This window comes from Lemur catta, chromosome 15, assembly GCF_020740605.2.
Source record: "Lemur catta isolate mLemCat1 chromosome 15, mLemCat1.pri, whole genome shotgun sequence".
Classification (NCBI taxonomy): domain Eukaryota; kingdom Metazoa; phylum Chordata; class Mammalia; order Primates; family Lemuridae; genus Lemur; species Lemur catta.
The window spans coordinates 44,138,755-44,158,623 of NC_059142.1; the positions used below are offsets into that span (position 1 = coordinate 44,138,755).

At 44.9% G+C, this 19,869-nt stretch overlaps 1 protein-coding gene across 1 annotated transcript; it reads left to right on the forward strand.

Annotated features, from left to right (window-relative positions):
• Positions 1-12,213: 12,213 nt before the first annotated feature.
• On the forward strand, positions 12,214-17,938 carry LOC123650947 (intercellular adhesion molecule 5). Its single transcript, XM_045570265.1, is given in 9 exon segments — positions 12,214-12,265; positions 13,544-13,813; positions 14,712-15,032; positions 15,276-15,554; positions 16,325-16,485; positions 16,487-16,595; positions 17,295-17,502; positions 17,504-17,535; positions 17,730-17,938. Coding segments are annotated over 9 exon segments (1,641 nt in total).
• Positions 17,939-19,869: the final 1,931 nt, after the last annotated feature.

Sequence of the window (19,869 nt, forward strand, 5' to 3'; positions counted from 1 at the left end):
TGTGACCAACTCAATAAGTATATGTGAACAAACAAATGATCATTGAGTGTAGTGGGAGAGAATGATAAATAGATAATGTCAACAATAAGCCACTGCTATGATAAAATATCTTCAAGGTGTCAGGGAGAAAAAGCTATCTAAGGTACAGTAGGGATAAAGGAAGATTTCCTACACAGCAGGCAGAGAATAGCTAACATTTACTGAGCATTTACTACTCATAGCAGGTCATTTAATCCCCATAATACATATGCAGTAGGTACCATATATGAGGTGGACACCATTTTTACCTCTATTTTAGAAATCAAGGCAGAGAGATCTGGTCACTTGCCTCTTGTCACTGTATGGTGCTAGGATTCAAACCTGGTTCTTATCTGGCTCTAGAATCCACAATGTAGGAACTTAACCACTACATGCCACAAATTGCGTGTCAGGTCTATTATTAGTTGCAAAGAAATAGTGTTAAAATTGAAACGCAAATATTGTGGGGATTCAGAGGAAGGGATGTTGATTGATTGATCCTGATTAATCAGAGAAGGTTTCTTTCCTGGAAAACTTTAGTTTGAAGGAGGAAATATTATTGGTGCTCATCTAATAGGCAAATGGGACCTGATGTATCACTTCAGGACAATTCAGGACCTTGTGAAAAGAGACTGCTGAGTTTCCTGTGGAGAATCCACAGAAATGGGGTGAGGGGTGGGCATTCCCACTGCCAATTATAGGACAGGTGGCCCCGTGCCTTTGTTCCCTCAGCATGGAATGCCCTCTTCTCTTCCTTCTTCTCCCCTTGATACTTATTCTGCTCAGTGCCCACTTTTCAGGGATTTCATTCAACAACTTTTATTGAGCCCTTCTATGATCCCAGCCTTACAATCTAGAGGAAGGACTTTCCCAGTACCGCTGGACCCTATTGCATCTACAGATGCTCAGTGTAGACTGAATGGAACTAAAGTAATTTAATAATAAAGCATTTAATATAACCATAACCAATGGGACAATTCACAGCATAGACTCTGTGGTTCTTTGCCCAGCTATATGGTGAGCAAAATAGCACCTACCAAACAGCTTGGAGAAAGGCCTTTGGAGCAAAGTGGCCCAGTGCTTCTGCTAGAGCAGGTCAGCAAAGGATCCCTCTTCAGTATGGATGTCCCTCAGGAGATTAGGATTTCACGAGAAGCAATGTGAATAGTCAGGTCATGGTGGGAAACATTTACCAAGATGGCAGCACTGCTGGGCTGTACCAGGAGCCTGTCCTAGCTGGAGCATCCACCTCCCATACAGATACAGTGGTAGGGCCTGGCCCAGGCCACTGGCCAGTCAGAGAAGCAGAAGGACTGAATGCAAGGGTAAAGTAGCAGATGTTGTATTCAGTGTTTGAGATGCATTTATTAAGTACCTTCTTTGTGCCAATCCCTGACATATGCTAGTAAACAAGTGCATAAATAGATCATTTCCCCATGTGACAACTGCTAACATAAAGGTATTCACAAGGTGGGGGAGCAGAGGTGTCCTTTAATGAAGGAAAGGGATTAATGATGACTTCTGGGAGGAGGTAATACATGCATGGGTTAGGCAAAGACAGAGTAAGTCAAAAGCATGAAGCAGTACGGGGTGAGGAGAATCAGAATCAGTGTTGCTGGATCAAGTGTAAGACAGAGAGCGCCTCTTCTGGGGGCACACTGTGGTCACAATTCTCAACACACGTTTTCATAGTCAGTACAGGCTAGCAGGTAAAATGCCTGAAGAATAGAGAATTCCAATGAAGAAGCAGATACCAGCATACAAGAAGTGGGCTTCAGCCCTGGGATCCTAGCCTCCTAGCCCAGAACATGAGAAACCACAATGGTTTCATTTGCTTCTGGTGCTGCTGCAACAAGGAGTTGGCAAAGAAAACCCCTGGAAATTTGGAAAGGCTCCTTTGGAAGAAAAAATTGACAAATGGTGTTTACTGCTTTGCTTTGGTTCTTCCATCAGTGTGAATACCAGATGTTTTCTTCTGGTTTCCAAGATAGTGTGCTCCATCTAAAAGGCTTTTTTGCCCAAAGATAATGAAATGTTGGTAAACACAGTTAAGTGGAAGAACATAGGCAAGCGAATCCTGTGTCAGGTCCGCAAAGTGTGATTTGCTGCTGTATGAATCCAAGGTTTGGTGTTACCATGCCAGTCTTTTCTTTAAGTCATGTAACAGCACCAGTGTCCAACAATAGAGGACTGGCTCAGGATAATTCACATGAGACAATGTTATGCAGCTATTAAAAATGATGCTATAAAAGGCAAAATGGGCTGGGTGCGGTGGCTCATGCCCGTAATGCCAGCACTTTGGAAGGCTGACGAAGGAGGATCACTTGAGCCTAGGAGTTTGAGGTTACATGGTAAGAAGACCAGTGGTTGCCAGGGATTGGGAAAGTGGGATGAATAGGTGAAGTATAGAGCATTTTTAGGGCAGTGAAACTATTATGTATGATACAGTAACAGTGAATACATGATAATATGTATTTGTCAAAATCCATAGAACTGTGTAACAGCAAGAGTGAACTTTAATGTAAACTGTGGACTTTAATAATAATGTATCAATACTGGTTAATTAGTTATAATAAATGTACCATACTAATGAAAGGTATTATTAATAATAACAGAGGGAATAGAGGGAGACGGATAGGGGACTCTCAGCACTATCTGCTCAATGTTTTTTGTAAATCTAAAACTTTTCTTAAATAGTCTATAAAAGAAAAAAAAAGAAGTAGGAAACTTTGGGGCTACAACCAGTCCAGGTGACACTCCTGGAATCTCTGGAGCCAAGGTCAGGGGCATGATTCTACCATTTGTTCTCTTCCCATGCAGAGAAGAGTTATACCACAGTGAGAGACCTGGGTGGCACTGTAGTCTTGCAGGCCTCTTCCTGGTCACTCCTTAGACCCTCTCAGAGGTGACCTCCTAGCTTTTGAATTTGGACCCAGAGCTATTGATAGAATTAAAAAACAGACTGCTACCATAGAGGAACAATAAGGCAAGAGCCTCCATTGGGATCTCTGACTTGTCCTTAAGTGTCCTTGTTCTCTGGGTTTCTATTTTTAGCCCTTTTCTCTATCCCTGATCTACCCAGACATATTCATCCACTCCCAACCCTTCAATTACTGTCTATTTTCTGATGACCCTAAATCTCTTAGTTCCAACCCCACCTCTCTCCTGAGCTTCAGATCCATATTTCCAATGCCCTGTTAGATGCTCCATGAGTCATTTGAAGCCATCTGTTTAAAATCAATGTCTCTTTGTCCTCTCAGTCTACCTTTCCTCCCCTGTATCTATCCTGGTTAAGGGCATGAGGATATGGCAAAGGGCCAGCCATGCCTTGCTGAGACATTCAAACTGGTCTTGCAGGCAACAGAAAGCCAAGGAAGATGGAGTGACCCCACCAGATGCCCGAGGTGCCTGCAACCAAAAGCAAGGAGGAGAATACAGACAGCCTTAAGGATTCAAATTCTGCTCTTGCATGAAATCATCTTTCACTCCTCCCTCTCCTTCTTCCCCTCATTCTTAGTCACCAAGTTCTGTTGGTTTTGCCTCCCAGATCTCTCTTGATTCCAGCCTACCCACCTTAGGTAGGTCCTCAGCAGTTCTTCCCTGACCCACCCAGTGGGCTTCTGTACCCACTGGCCATACTAATCCATGCCCCTTGCCAGTTTTATCCCAAGAAAGCAAATCAGATCCCATCTCTCCACTCACCCATGTTGGTGTGCCTTCCATTACCTCTAGCAGTGCGGTTAAACCACGGTCCTTCATGTTTCTCAGAAACACCTCAGAAGCTGTTGAGGAGAGCAGAGAGTAAGGAGAGAGCACAAAGCAGAGTTCCTCGCCCCAGCCCGCCAGCCCCACCTCAACCAAGTAACTCTACTTTCTTTTCTTTTCTTTCCTTTCTTCTTCTCTTCCCTTTCTTTTCTTTCTTCCTTTCTGAGACAGGGTCTTGCTCTGTCGCCCAGGCTGGAGTGCAGTAGCATGATCATAGCTCACTGCAGCCTCCAACTCCTGGGCTCAAGAGATCCCCCTGCCTCAGCCTCCTGGGTAGCTGAGACTACAGGCATACATCATCAAGCCCAGCTAATTTTTTATTTTTATTTTGAGACAGAGTCTCACTCTGTTGCCTGGGCTAGAGTGCCGTGGCATCAGCCTAGCCCACTGCAACCTCAAACTCCTGGGCTCAAGCTGTTCTCCTGCCTCAGCCTCCTGAGTAGCTGGGACTACAGGTACATGCCACCAAGCCCAGCTAATATTTTCTATTTTTAGTAGAGATGGGGTCTCACTCTTGCTTAGGCTGGTTTTGAACTCCTGACCTCAAGTGATCCTCCTGCCTTGGCCTCCCAGGATGCTAGGATTACAGGTGTGAGCCATTGTGCCCAGCCTGTTTCTTTCTTTCTTTTTTAGAAAAGGGGTCTCACTCTGTCACCCAGGCTGGACTGCAGTGGTGGAGCGCAGTAAGTCATAGCTCACTGCAGTCTCAAACTCCTGGGCTCAAGCAATCCTCCCCTCTCAGCCTCCTGAGAGGACTACAGGCGTGCACCAGCATGCTGCACTCTTCAGCTTTATTTTCACCAACAGCCCATGTATTCTACCTTCAAGCCACACTGAACTCACCCCTCCCTGCACAGGCCCAGGTCTTTCACAGCTGTGGTTCCTTCCACCTATGATGTCAGTAGGATGTGAGCTCCTCAAAGGCAGGGGCTTTGTCTTGTTGGCTGCTGTGCCCCAACTACCTAGAACCACAGCTGGTATAAAGTTAAATACTCAATACATATTTATTAAATGAATGATTGTTCCTCCTCAGTTCTCTGCCATGCAAGCGTCTGATTATCCTTCAAGGCCAACTGAAATGTCACTACCTCTGGGATTTTCCATGACTTCCTATCCCCAACCTCCAACTGCCATCATCAATTTGTTGCTCTCTTTTCTGTTTTCCATAGCACTAGGTCTAAGTTTTTGTAAAAATACTGATCACATTGCACTGTGGCTTTTGTTTGGCATTCTGTGTCTACCCACACACCCCTGCAGTGTGAACTCCAGGAGGATAAGGACCTTGCGGAAATGATGCCTGCTCAGGAAATAATGCTGGTAAAAGTCAACTCCACTCCCCACCCCAGGAGTCTTTTCTAAGTCAGTCCTGATCAGCAGTTAACTCATCAGGACAGAAGGTTAAAACCAGCTTAATCTTAACAGTTAACTTTGGGTACCAAAGTCTTGATCTTTATGCTCACACTCTCTTGGACTTACTGATTTGTGACCTTCCTCTGGGATTCCTGGATTTTTCTTTGTTTCCTTAGCCCAGATCTTACTCCCCCCTTGACTCTGATGGGCCAACCGAGGTTGATTCACTTAGTACTAACTCCTGATTTTAACTCTTTACTTATCTGTTCTTCTAATTCTGGTTAAGACTGCACTGACCCTAACTAACCATTTAGCCTCTATAAACAACAAGTGGGATGTGCTGATAGCCCCACAAATAAAGAGCAGGGCAAGAATAAAGAGAGTCTTGGGGGATCAGGGAAACAACAGATTTGGGGAGCCCAGAAACCAAGTAAAGCAGTCAAAAGAGAGGCAACTTCAGAAGAGGACAGTGCCTAGCTGGGATTTTTCCTGCTTTTGTCAGGTTCAAACCAGCTGCTTCTACAACCCAGACCCAAAACCAGGACTACCTGGGCCAGAGCAATTATCTGTTTGAAGGAATGACTTTCTCCATTTCCTTTGAAAAGTACCAAGTAAAGAGATGGGTCAGCTGGAGCAAGCTCATTTCCCAAAATTCAACTAAGTGACCAATTTATAAAATTACCAGAACTTTAAAGAAATATTTTTATACCATATAGCTATTTTTATCAGATGGGATTATTTTAACAGTCTTAATGATGTTGAAATTTAAGTTTTTAATTGAAGAAATAAAAGTTAAGGCTGATATGCCATTGAGGAATTGAAAAAAGGATATTAAAAATGTAAGCATTTGACAAATAAAAAATGACATTCAAAAGTACCTGAAAGCTATTCACAGTCAGTTACAGATTGAACTTGTTCTACTACTTTCCCCACTTCTCACTTTTGCACTTTATTAGTCTAAAAAAAAAAAAAGTACCTGAAAGAAACAAGTAGGTGAAAAAATCCTGCCAAATATAAGTGCAGTGGCTCACGCCTGTAATCATAGCACTTTGGGAGGCTGAGGTGGGAGGATCACTTGAGCTCAGGAGTTCAAGTCCAGCCTGAGCAAGAGCGAGACCCATCTCTACAAAAATAGAAAAGTTAGCTCGCCCATAGTTCCAGCTACTAGGGAGGCTGAGGCAGGGAGGATGGCTTGAGCTCAGCAGTTTGAACTTGCTGTGAGCCATGATGATCCCACTTCACTCTAGTCTGAATGTCCCCATGACTCCCACAGCAGCCTTGAGTGGTCCTGTCCCACGTGGCTCCTATTGCTGATGTCTACTTTTTTTTTTCTCCTCACCTATCTTTGTGTCTATAGCTGGATACAAGGACCTCAAGCACCATGCCCTCCCTAATTTGACAATGGGGTTGGATGTTGTGTATTGTGGCTTTCAGTTTATTTTCTTCTGAAATTAAAGTAAGCAAAATAAAGAAGAAGCTGTTCTATACAAAACAATCAAAACAAAAACCCTGATTTTTAACCTTTGCCAATTTCAGAGCCACAAATACTTCCACCATGGCTGTTTTTAAGCTACCAACCTGACACCACTAAATGCAGAATTGGGAAGAGACGGGATAGTCCTGCAGTCCAAGTCTGTGCCCTCACCCAAAACGTGGGGGTAACAGCAGTGCCTCCCTCGAGGGTAATTGTATGGAATAAGATGGTAGCTGCACGTAACTGCCCTCCTTAAAAACAAAACCTCTCAAATCTTCATGTCACCGGACCAAGGAACTCAGCCCATGGCTCAGGGTCAGGCCAAGGATTGAGGGAGAGCCAAAGACACACCAGGAAGCCGGATGAGACGACCCAACTTGGGCTCAGAGCAGGTATTTTGGGAACAGACCCTCAAGAGGCTTCGGAAAACGTTTGACGTGGAAACGTTTGACGTGGAAGCTAAGGGTAGGGGTCCCAGCGCACCCCATTTTTAGGACTTTACTGATAGCTCCTGGGCAGGGATGAGCAGGAGCGCAGGCACATTCGGTAGGAAGCGAGGAAGGGAACGCAAGTCGCTCAAGCAAATTATTTGTTTGTGGAGGGCAGGGTATGCAAACAGGAGCGAGGCGCGAAAAAGGCACTTTTCGAATATTGCCAACGCCCAGCCAAACCCATCTTCCAGCGCCCCCGCCCCCCGCCTCCCCCTGGCGGGGAGCAGCCGGGAACGCCCGGGCCGGATTCTGAGGGAGGAAGAGACAACACCTGACCCCCAGCGAGGCCGCGGCCCGAGGCGGGAATGCGGCTGCGCGCGCAGCTCTCTGCCCCACGGGACGTCTCACGTGATCAGGCAGCATCATGGAACGAACATGCACAGGGGAGGACAAACTCTTGTTTTCTTTATGGCGTCATTATTTACTGCAACAACCCTTTCCCCTTTGTTTTCATTTTGTTTTGTTCAGTAGTGATTATCGTGCGTCAAATTATGCGCTCTCTGCCAAGCAGGATACACGCTCTCCTACTTATCTTCCCCTCTCACCCTCGGGTCGTTTTAGCTTCCTTCGCGCCCTACTTGTCTCAACCAATCCTCCTAAGGTTCTTGCGTGACGTCATGAGTTTCTAGGCAGGTCCTCCCCGCTACCCGGAGCGCCCTCGCGCGACGGCTCCAGGCGGTGCTGACCAAGCAGTCTGAGCGCGTGGCTGACGCCTGTGAGCCCAGCCGAGCTGGCGACGCAGCCGAGTTACCGTAGAAGCGGTGACCCGAGCGGCTAGGAGCGGCCCTGCCAGGGCGAGGGGCGTGCGAACGGCACTGCCTTATTAAGGCTCAGTAAGGATTTCGGTCTTATTTTGGTTGCTTCGGTTCATGCCGGTTTCTCCTCCCGGCTTTCCTGTCAAATCTGTGGAGGTCCGCCCCGTGGTGGGCTTCGCCTCCTCACGCTTTCGTGGGCTGGAAGCCCCGAGGAACACGCATTGAAGTATTTCTTCCACATATTTTTAAATGTTTACAATACCATCCGCATTTATAAGCCTCCATGGCCACGTTGTGTACAGTTCCCTCTCCCAGTTAGACGGAAACTCCTTCCCAGCAAGAACTGGCTTACGCCCTGTATACGTGCACGGTGCAAAGCCCCTCACACTGACTTGTACCTATTTCCACTAGTTCACTCATTCACTCGTTCACGGTCGTTGGCCGCCTGTCACCGTTCTAGGGCCTGCCCGCACGGGGTTTCCAGGCCTGGTGAGCAAACGATCGTGCGTTGGAAGGTGACGGTGCCCTGGGAGCAGACGGCAGTAGCATGGATGGACGGGGTGTGTGGTGGGGGCCCTGGCCACGCAGAGGTCAAAAGAAGGGGGTCAGAGTGGCCCCCAGGCAGAGAGAAGAGAAGATGCAAAGGGCTGACTGTGACTCGAATTTATAAGAAACCCTCGCATGTAAATGGAAGGTGAGAATCCCAACCTTGGACGCGAAGTCCAGTGCACGCCAGGCCGCCAGAGCGATCCGACAGCAGCTCGGGGCTGCCCGCCTTCCCCTCACTGCCTGCCCCTCTCCTGCACCGCCCGCCTGGGGGCTCGAGTGCAGGACTAGACTTCCAGGCAGTTTAAACCTTTCATTTGGGATATATAATCTGCAGAATAAGCAAAAGGAATTTTAAAAGATTTCAAAATAACTTCCCCTCAGGGATGCTGCTTGCTTTCTCCTTAACAAAATGAAGACAAAAATCTCATGTTTCAGAACCTGATCTTAACGTGCCCCATGAAAACAAGGATGAAAGAAGAGAGCTGTGGGGATAAAGGGGGAGAGGGACTTTAGCGAATTCTGTGAAACAACATAGAACAAAATATGTGTCAGTACATGAGAATGAAACAAAAAGAAGCCCCCCAGGACTGTTTTCTTATAGATTATTTATGGGTATAGATATATACCAGTAGTAACTACAAGGAAAAAACAACTAGCTTGGCTTATAGTGATCAGAGATGGGATTTTTTTTTTTTTAGCTAAGACTCTAAGAGCAGAAAATAGGCTATGAGGTAACTTCACAGCAAGGTCAGGATTTGCACAGGAAGGTAACATCAGCAAGCTAGAGAGAGACTAATAAAATAGAACTCATGGATTAACCTTGGGGCTCCCCATCTTCCACTCACTGCCTACCCCTCTTCTGCAACCCACCCTCCTGGTGGCTGGGGAATTGTTTGTGACACTGTGGCCTCATCAAAACACAAATAATCTGGATTCATGGAATGCACAGAAGCAGTGAAAGACTAAGAGGATTGCGCTCTAGTCAAAATGCCTAGGTTTGAACCTGGCTTCACCTTTTATTAGTTATGTGATCTGTGTTGAGTTAGTTTACCTCTTTTCACCTCCATCTTCTCATCTGTAAGATTGAGGATAATTGTAGGATTGATAGGAGATAATGAAAGTAAAGCACTCAGTCCAGTGCCTGGAATGTACTTTATGTTCACTAAATGTTAGAAATTATTGGCCAGGTGAGGTGGCTTATGCCTGTAATCCTTAGCACTCTGGGAGGCTTAGGCGGGAGGATTGCTTGAGCTCAGGAGTTTGAGACAAACCTGAGAAAGAGTGAGACCCTGTCTCTACTAAAAATAGAAAAATAGCCAGGCATGGTGGCACAAGTCTGTAGTCCCAGCTACTTGGGAGGCTGAGGCAGGAGGATCGATCGCTTGAGCCCAGGAGTTTGAGGTTGCTGTGAGCTAGGCTGATGCCACAGCACTGTAGCCTGGGCGACAGAGTGAGACTCTGTCTCAAAAAAATAAATAAAAAAAGAAATTATTAGACAAGATGTGATTGAGAAAGAGTCATAGAAACAAGCTGTAGAGCAGCTGAGTGCCTAGCCCTGGAGTAGGTGTTATGAAGAGAGCACTTTACTTCAAGGACTTCAAAAGTGAATTTGGATTATATTAATACTATATACAAATTTATGACTAATATTTTTTAAAATGATACAGTTAAATGAATATTATGCATGCTCTTTGAGCAGTGGGAAGGCCATTTTCCTTTGCCCTTCCCATGCCACTTCCATAATAATATTAGATATGAACAATTGATATTTTCTAAATCTTATGGAAGGTATGAAAAATCAGAACACTGACATTTTTATTGATACACTTGACTTGAATAAACTGACATAATCCTCACTTTATTCCCCCTTCTTTTTTATAATAACACTTTTCACAGAGTACTGTTATTTTTATTTGCATTTGCCTTTCCCACTAGACTTTCAGGAATTACTGTCACAAGCTAAATCTCTGTATCTTCAACACCTTACTAAGAGCCTGGCATGTAGGTGCTCACAAATTGTTTGTAGAAAGAATGTATGAATTTAAGTAGTCCCAGTTGGGGCTTTTGTACATTTTCCAACAGAGTTGTTATTACTCAAATTTCTTGTTTTGAAATTTCCTTCAGAGTCTGGGTCTTTATTTAGAATATCTTCAATGATAACAGAGCTTTCTTGGAAAGAGATGTAAGTCACTTAGAGCTAAGTTTGGTGAATAAAGCAACTGAATAATATCATTGTTGCTCAAAGAATAATAGGACGATTTAGTAAAGAGACTGATTTTTCTTAAAAGCCAGTTCTAAATCACTCCTAAAAAAAGTTTTGAATAATGGTGTCAGGCCGGGCGCGGTGGCTCACGCCTGTAATCCTAGCACTCTGGGAGGCCGAGGCGGGTGGATCGCTCGAGGTCAGGAGTTCAAGACCAGCCTCAGCAAGAGTGAGACCCCGTCTCTACTAAAAATAGAAAGAAATTATCTGCCCAACTAAAATATATATAGAAAAAATTAGCCGGGCATGGTGGCGCATGCCTGTAGTCCCAGCTACTCGGGAGGCTGAGGCAGTAGGATCGCTTAAGCCCAGGAGTTTGAGGTTGCTGTGAGCTGGGCTGACGCCACGGCACTCACTCTAGCCCAGGCAACACAGCGAGACTCTGTCTCAAAAAAAAAAAAAAAAAAAGAATAATGGTGTCATCACTGAACTAAGCTTATTTGTAGCCTCCTGAACTGGTTATTTTGAAGGGTAACATTCACTTGGGAGTATAAATTTTGATATGCCTGTTACATTATGGCTGTATAAAAAAGACAAAAAAACTCTTTCAGACCAGCATAGAAGTAGAGGTAGATCTGTATCAACCCAATTTATGAAAATTCAAATACAAAATTTGGATAGCCATTCATTTATGGAATACCTGCAATATCATAGGGACTGTGGGTAGGTGCTGGAGATACTTATGAGATAAGGAAACTATAGCTTTTTGTCCTCAAGGAGTTCCTAGTATAGTGATGATTACACCATTGAAATAATTCACCAAAGTGAATTACATTTTAATGTACACAGGTTCAGAAATATTGTTTGGCATAAAGTGAGCTACAGATAATATATAACAAGTGAGGGATTGTGAAGTAGGACAAGGCTAGTTAAGAAACCTTTCTTAGAAGAAATTAGTTTGAATGGGGTTTTGAAAGACAAAACTTGATATGAAGTGGTGGAGAACAGAGCAATGGTCACTTAAGACTTAGCCAAAGTAATAATCCAAAATTTGCTTGGTAAACATGGAGGCAGATCAGAAAGAGATGATTTGTCTTAAGGAATATTTCATAGAGGTCATGAGAGAGGCCTGGTGAAACATTTCCCCCTTACATCAGAGAACAGGATTCTACTTTCGGGGTCACTTTCTACTGGATAGTGCCAGATAAACACTGCCAAATTTCATCTTTCTAAACTCAATTTTTCATGTTTCCATGCTAACAGTGTTCTATTGACTCAGTCTAATAGAGGCAAACTAGTGAAAAGGTAAGTTGCAATACAGGCTTATACAGGACTCTTGATAATCAAATATCCCTTCACTCTGTCTCATATTTTCCCTGTCTTTTTGCTGTGCACATAAGCCAAACTGAAATAGATGTGAGAAGTTCTTCTAGTACACTCACACTACTGATGTTTTTGCTGCATATTTTCCAGACTATTGAAGTTTAAGGAAAGGGGATGACTTTTAGCAATATCAAAGAAAGAATTTTCTGTATTTTTTTTTTGGTCACTTTCTCCAGCACTGCTGTCTTCTTTCTTCCTCTCCAGCCTTTGGCCCTTCTCATAAGGATGAAAACGCTCCTGTTTGATGTTTTGGCCCTGATGGTCTTGATCCCTTGGCTATTTGGAGGCTAATTGGAAAAATTTCTTTAGCCAGTGTGCGTTGGGACACAGGTGTCTGGTCAGTGAGGAAGGGAACGAGAAGTCCTGAGTGGGGTGACACTTCAGTATTCATTCATCTGGACCCTGGGGAGAGATTCCAGTTTCTTGGATCACTTGGGAAACCCAAATTAATAGACTATCATAGAGGACTCTCCCTAGGAAATATGCTTTCTCAGCTTAGCTCCCTTCTGCCCCAGGACTGTCCTGTGTTTCTCATCTCGAGAATATTTTTACGTCTTTCTTGCCATCCTTTGCGTCATAGTGAACTACAATAGGATCTTGACAGAACAAAGCCCATAGCTCAGTTTCAAGAAGTGAGTGCTCTCAATGGCGGGAGGGGGAACTGGAGCTTCCGTGGGTAACATTGCTGAAAGTGTTGTGTATTCCCAGAGGGGACTGGTATTTGGGAGAGAGTGGACGGTGGGCATGGTCTAGCTAAAGGGGACCTGTAGGAAGTCTTCAGGAGTCTGCCCCTTACCTACATCAGGCGTCTGAAATCTATCTGATGTTTCTCTCACTTCATCTGAGAAGATTTCCCTAATGAACTTAACTTGCAGGCATCCAGAAATATCTTTTGCTTTAGCATAAAATCAAAATGGAATGGTTTTACTCTGAGAAGAAGCGGTGTAAAGTTCCATGGGAAATGAATGACCCTGGGAGTCACCTGTAGGCCCCTGGTTCTCAAATTTTGCTGTGCATAAGGGTTCCCAGGAGGCTTGTTTTATTCCCTAGCATATTTCCAGGTCCTACCTTCGCATGTTTTTAAACATTCACTCTGAGGTGGAGTTGGGATCTGCAATTTTGCAAGAATTCCAGGTGATCCTGGTGAAGGCAATCCTTAACCATAACTTGAGTAAAACACTGCTTTGAGGTATAAGTAATAAAGTTCTTTTACTCAGGGATCTCCTGACCCTCTGCAGGACCTCAGCAACCAATCCTGGGGAGCTTCCAATAATTCTGAAAGTTTATAAAGAGAATGGTTTCCTGAGCATGATTTTTAGCAACTCCATAGTTTCCTTGGTGACACTAATGGAGAAATGAAGATCTCAAGAAAGAAGACAGGGTAGAAGCAGGGCTCTAACTTGTTAATTAAAGGTCCTTTTCCTGTCTGTTCCACTGAATCTTTTTATTCAGGGCAGGTTCCCTGGTCTCTAACTTATAATTAGATAGAATAGGCTCTATATTTTGTTTGGGTCTCATGGTCCTCACCAGAGTCTTTGGCATATGTGGTTCATTTCAGGGGCCACAGAAGAGCTATTTGAGGTTTCTGTTTGGCCAAATCAGGCCCTGGTGGAGTATGGACAGTCCCTAACGGTCAACTGCAGCACCACCTGTCCAGAGCCAGGACCCAGTGGAATTGAGACCTTCTTAAAGAAAACCCAAGGGGGCAAAGGGCCTCAGTGGAAAGAGTTTCTCCTGGAGGATGTCACAAAGAATTCTGTCCTGCAGTGCTTCTTCTCTTGTGCAGGGATCCAAAAGGACATAAGCCTTGGCATCACTGTGTATGGTGAGTGGGGCCGAGGGTTGGAGAGGAAGGGGGTGGTGTAGGGAAACATGAATATGTCTTATTTAGGGAAGAATAGACAAAAATTTCTAATTGCGAGAGAGAATAAGGGCCTGTAACAAAGATTCTTGTCATACTCTGGGGATGCTAGAGCCAATTACTTCTATTGCCCTTTGATGTAGGCTTCCTGCTGGGTTTTAAATTAGGAACAGACCATAGAGGGCATCCAGACATCTGTGCTTGAGAATATGCTCAAATACAGGAAGCATGTGCTGATAATGCTAACTTCTGAAGTATCAAAAAATATAAAGTTAGTGCTGAATTATTTGATACAAGCTCTTAGAATGAATAGAGATTAGAGAAAGGAGGGTCTTTATGACCTGTGATACTTAGAAAGGTCTCCGTGAAAAAAGAGACTCTTGAGCTGCCCTCCTGCAGAATGGTTAGGATTTTAATAGAAGGAGGTGGGTGAAGAGGGTCTTTAAGGTAGGCAAATTGCATCAGCAGAGATATGGCTATAAGAATACACGTGGTCTCTGGGGGTAAGAACTTGGTTAGTTACAGTTTTTGTATGCTGCTAAGGAGTCCTTCAGAAGCTGCTCATGCCTCTGAAGCACCTCTGGTAAGAGAGAAAGGCTTTCCAGAATGGCAGCAACAATCAAAGCAAGGGACTTCCCCTCAACAGTCACGTTTCTTAGCTATGGCTCTAGCTGCCTTTGATAGGTGGCAGAAAAGAGCCAGAAGGCTAACTTGTCCCATCTGGGGCAGGGATGGCAGAAAGCTGACACTATTGATCAGATGTTGATCAGCAATGATCAGATGGATCAGGCTTCCTGTCCTATACCATTTCTTTCTGGAGAGGTGGGTAGTGATCATCAAGCCCTCCCTTTTTGTCTTAAAGAGCCACCAAAGGAGGTGATTCTAGAGCTGCAGCCTACATGGGTGTCCATGGATGAAACCTTTACAGTGACATGCCACGTGCCTAGTGTAGCACCCTTGGAGAACCTCACCCTTGCCCTTCTCCAGGGTAACCAAGAACTGTATAGAAATAACTTTGTGAGCTTGGCTGTGGCCTCCCAAAGAGCTGAGGTCACCATCAGTGTCAGAGCCCAAAGGGAGAATGACAGGTGCAGTTTCTCCTGCCGCGCAGAGCTGGACTTGAGTTCACAAGGTGGAAGGCTCTTTCAAAGAACCTCATTCATCAAAGTACTCTGGATTTTTGGTGAGTCAGAGCCCAGGTGTGGAAGAAATCTTGCGCCTCATTTTGCTCATCTTGCCTTGGCCTTTGGAGCTAAGTTCCCACAGGGTTTAGGTGTGGGGATGATTGTGCTCCACCTCTGCTGGGCTTTAAACTCAACCTGTAGAAGAGAGATCTTTTAGCCCCACTCCCTTCCTACATTGTGGGGTCCTGCATGACACATGATTTATCATGGCTTTTCTCTTTTCTTTCCTTGTTTTTTGGCAGAATTCTCTGAGAGCCCCCAGATCTGGATCTCTTCACTTGTGGAGGTTGGAATGGCAGAGACTGTGAGCTGTGAGGTGGCTAGGGTGTTTCCTGCCAAAGAAGTTATGTTCCACATGTTTCTGGGAGATCAGGAGGTGAGCCTCTTCCTCTCCTGGGAGGGGGACACAGCATGGGCCAATGCCACCATTCGGGCAATGGAGACTGGTGACCAGGAGCTGTCCTGCCTCGTATCTCTGGGTCCAATGGAACAGAAAACAAGAAAGCCAGTGCCTGTCTACAGTAGGTGACCAGCCTCTTCCCTTCCCCATATGGATTCTCTGCTGTTGAAAACTTACACAGTGATGGGTTGGTGATTTGACTGTAGATATCCCTACTAACCTTTGCTGAATACTCTCTCAAATGAACGTTAGTCTTCATCTTCCTCTGGTAAGTGCAGGCAGTTTAGGGACAGGTATTGTGATAGTTCTTTCCAGTCTTCACCCTCAGTTTCCTTAGGCCATCCTGCTTACAGAGCAATTGTAGATGCCTGACCTGTTTCCAGGAATATTTATTTGAGGTGAGGAGGACATCTGTAAGATGAAAAGACATCTTGCTGTCCTTGCAAGGCATAGCCAAATGTGTACACACTGCATTTGTTGTAAGAGAAGCTCTCAAATCCCCAAACCACCCCTTTGCTCCTTTTTTTTTTTTTTTTTCCGAGACAAAGTCTCACTCTGTCGCCCCAGGTGGAGAGTAGTGGCATCATGGTAGCTCACTGCAACCTCCAAATCCTGGGCTCAAGCGATCTTCCTGCCTCAGTCTCCCCAGTAGCTGGGACTACAGTCACGTGCCACAACACCTGGCTGGTCTTGAACTCCTGAGCCCAGGCAATCTGCCCACGTTGGCCTCTCAGAGTGCTAGTCTTTGCTCCTTCTTTTGCAGAAGCAGCAATGGTATCTCGAGTTTTTCCCATTGTCTGTCTACCTGAGGGATACCACCAGCAGCAAGAGTACAGAAGTGGCTGCTAGTTTTGAGAAATGTGTGTGGTTCTCTTTTTCCTTTCATTCTAGGTTTCCCTCCACCAACCCTGGAGCTAGGAGAATCACATCCGTTGGCAGGGACAGACATTAACGTGACCTGCTCAGGGCATGTATTAATATCACCCAGCCCTACTCTTCGGCTTCAGGGAGCCCCAGATCTCCCTGCCCCTGGGAAGCCTGTTTGGGCTTCTGCTTACTGCCAGAGAGGAAGATGATGGCCGAAATTTCTCCTGCAAGGCCTCTTTGGAGGTGGAGGGTCAGCAGTTGATTAAAACCACTGTGATCTAGCTCCACATCTTATGTGAGTAGAAGCCTGATCTTTCTCATCAAAACAAAGATTATTAGTTTCCCATTTCCAGAGATCTAGGCCAGTAACTTCATTATTAGAGTTGCCACATTTTTCTCATTAAAAAAAAAAATCAAAGGAGGAAATAAAACAAGAGCTCTCCAAGCTTACCTTACCTACGCCCAGGGAAGTGAATGGGGAGAAAGATGAAGGGAAATTGAGAACAGAAAGAAAAACGGTTAAAGTGATCAGGCAGTATTAGGTGAGTGTTGATGGCTGAGGAGAACATAGGAAGTGATAGTTGAAGCTTATGCTTAGGAGGGAAATTTCTGAAAATTCCATATTCCAAATAAAAATGTGTATTTTGAAAAATAGAAAAATCCTCCTCTCTGAGTTGACCCCATCCTCATCCACTGAGAAGCAAAGATGAGAAGCAGGGCTCCAGGGCCCCACCATGGGCAGAGCAGTGCTAGCATTTAGTCTGAATCTATAAACATACCCTAGGCTGCATCTCAGACTCCTTGTCCATAGGGAAGGGAGGAAAGATGAGTTGGCTCCAAGCAAGGAACTGAGAGTGCTCCCTTGGGAAAGAAAGCTATTGGGTGGAGGGGGCAGCATTTGGGTTAGGGGAGGGAGAGGGAGCTGAGTAGAAAGGTAAGGAGGGAATTTGGTGCACTGAGCTCGGCTCCTTGGGGGACTCTTTTTTCTTTGTAGACAAGCCGCAGTTAGAGGAGTCTGATTGCCCTGGCAACCAGAGGTGGGTAGAAGGGATGGAGCAGATGCTTGCCTGCATCCCAAAGGGAAACCCAGCTCCAGCCTTGGTGTGTACCTGGAACGGGGTCACCTTCAACCTTGATGTGCTGCAGAAGGCAACCCAGAACCACACTGGAACCTACTGCTGCACGGCCACTAACCAGCTGGGCTGTTAGCAAAGACATTGCTGTTGTCGTTGAAGGTGACTGCTGCTGCCCTGCTGCCAGGCCTGGGAAGGAAATCCCTCAGGGGCTTGGAGTTCTTATCCAAGCGTGGAAAGAAGAAAGATTTTTACTGGGCTGGGGAGGATGAACTCAGAAGTGGGCTTGGTGAGCTGGGATGGGGTGACTGTCTTGCCCTCAGACTTTCCCAATTCTGTTTTCTGTGCTTGAGCAGGATTGGATGAAGGAGTCAGCTCTACCATCTTCATCATTATCATCATCATCCTCGGAGTGGGTGTAATCACTGTAGCACTATATTTGAACTATCGGCCCTGCAAAATAGAGAGGAGGAAATTGCCCTATGGGCAGAAAGAGAAGAACAAAGAGAAGGAAAGCCAGTTTGCTGTTCAACAAGCAGAAAAGTGCAACTCACATAATTGTTGAATAAAAATAGCTTTTGGTTGAATGAGACTTCTATTACTGGGGTTTCCCAGGGAGGGAAGAGAGGATGAGAGGAGAAAGGAAGAAACAGAATGTAAAGCTACATTAACTTTTCTGTTTTTCTGTCCCATAAAACAGTGTTCCAGGCCCCCATGTCCCTTGTGTCCAATCCATCCACAGCTCACATTTCTCCTGTGAGTTCACACTAGTCACTAGGAATTTCATTCTGTTTTCAACTAGTGAGAAGGTCTCTTGCTCCTTTTTATGTGCTTAATCAGTCCACTGTTAGATTCCGAAAAGAAGATCCTGCCCTTTTCTCTCAAACATCAGACTAAAGAGGTAACCAGACACATCTTAGAAATGCAACTCATTTCTCATGGTTTCCTGATGACTAACCGGGAACTAATTTTTTAGTCCAGGGACAAGACTTTGAAGGAGATACTCCCCTCTCTGCTTTCCCTTGCTCCCCTCACCTGGGTTTCTGGAATGCAAACTCCCAGAGCTGAGCTCGATGACACTATTAAGGGTCCACGACTGGTTAAGCTTCACCTGAGTAACCATCTGTTGTGGCCCTTGGGGGGGTATAAAAATCATAAGAAATTAGACATTGGGCCAGACAAGCAGCTTACCTAGCCCAGTGTTCTGTCTCTGAAGTAGAAGGTAGAATTCTTCCATGAAATTGGCATCATAGGTTAAGGGCTCCAAACATCTTTGAATTCCTTTTCATAGTCCATTGTAGAGTAATCATCTGTGAGCTCACGTTTGACAGTTTCTGTTTTGTTTTGTGTTTTTTAACTTGTATGTGCTCCTAGGTTAGAGTTCCGTGTTTACTCTCCCTTTCCATAAAGTGCTTATTTTCATCTGTCTGCAAACTGTTTCCTTTAAGTTTCAAGAGGAATCCTCTTGTGACAGTATTCACCATGTGATTTTATGATTCAGCTTCCTTCTCTATTCTTTGGAAGTAGTATATTCACCCCTGGAGAAGGCATAAGAAATCATAAAACCAGATCTTTTCCTCCCAAATTAGTCATGAAATGTTCACTGAAATGTTGGCTATGGTAAAAAATAAAAGTGATTTTATGATATCTGAATGTATTTCTCTTCTGTGTCATTGCTGAAAGCTTTCGTTAAGCCAAATGGTTGCATTTTAGGACTTTGAATACAATTTCTAAGGAAAGAGTACCAAGCTGGTAGCATAAACAACCAGCCCAGGGCAGGTGGTACATTAGCTCAGGGCAGTAGCCTATTTGACCTACTCTCAAAACTAAAAGCTAGAGGTGCACAGCCTTCCAAATTGCAGATACTAGCTAGAAAGAATGCAGTATCAGACACCAAAGGGAAAAAATTCTCCCATTCTTCCCAGACCTCCCCTGAGTCTAGGGTTGTGGATTTGGTGTGAAAATAACCCTTTGCCTTCACCTACGAGGCAGTGAGGATACGATCATGAACAAAACATTGTCCCTGGCTTCCACAAGTTTGTAGTCTATCAGGGAAGGTAGAGAAATGAGCAGGAGATTACGTTTGTGCATTAAGTCCTATGACTGGGAAAGCATAGATTGTTAAGAAAAAGCCCAACCTGGATCAAGGAAGCCTTCCTGGAAGGAGACTGGAAATATCTTGTTTGACTTTCCAAAATAGCATCCCCCCAAATAATCTTCTCAACCTCAATGTCTTCACTTACTAGCCACTGTTCTCTCATCATGTGAGTCTAATATACATTATCCACCTTCCTGAACAGAGCACTTGGGAAAGTAAGTTAGGAAGCAGGTTTAGGAGAGGAGTAAGAGCAGCCCAGTACAGGGATCCATGGCCATTTTGGCATCAGGATTAGGTGCATCGGGCCTGTGGCTGTCCCATAGCTGCAAACCCCACCTCATGGCCTCAGTGCCCTGTGGCACAGTGAAGCCAAAAAGGAAGGGAAGAGGGTCATTTGG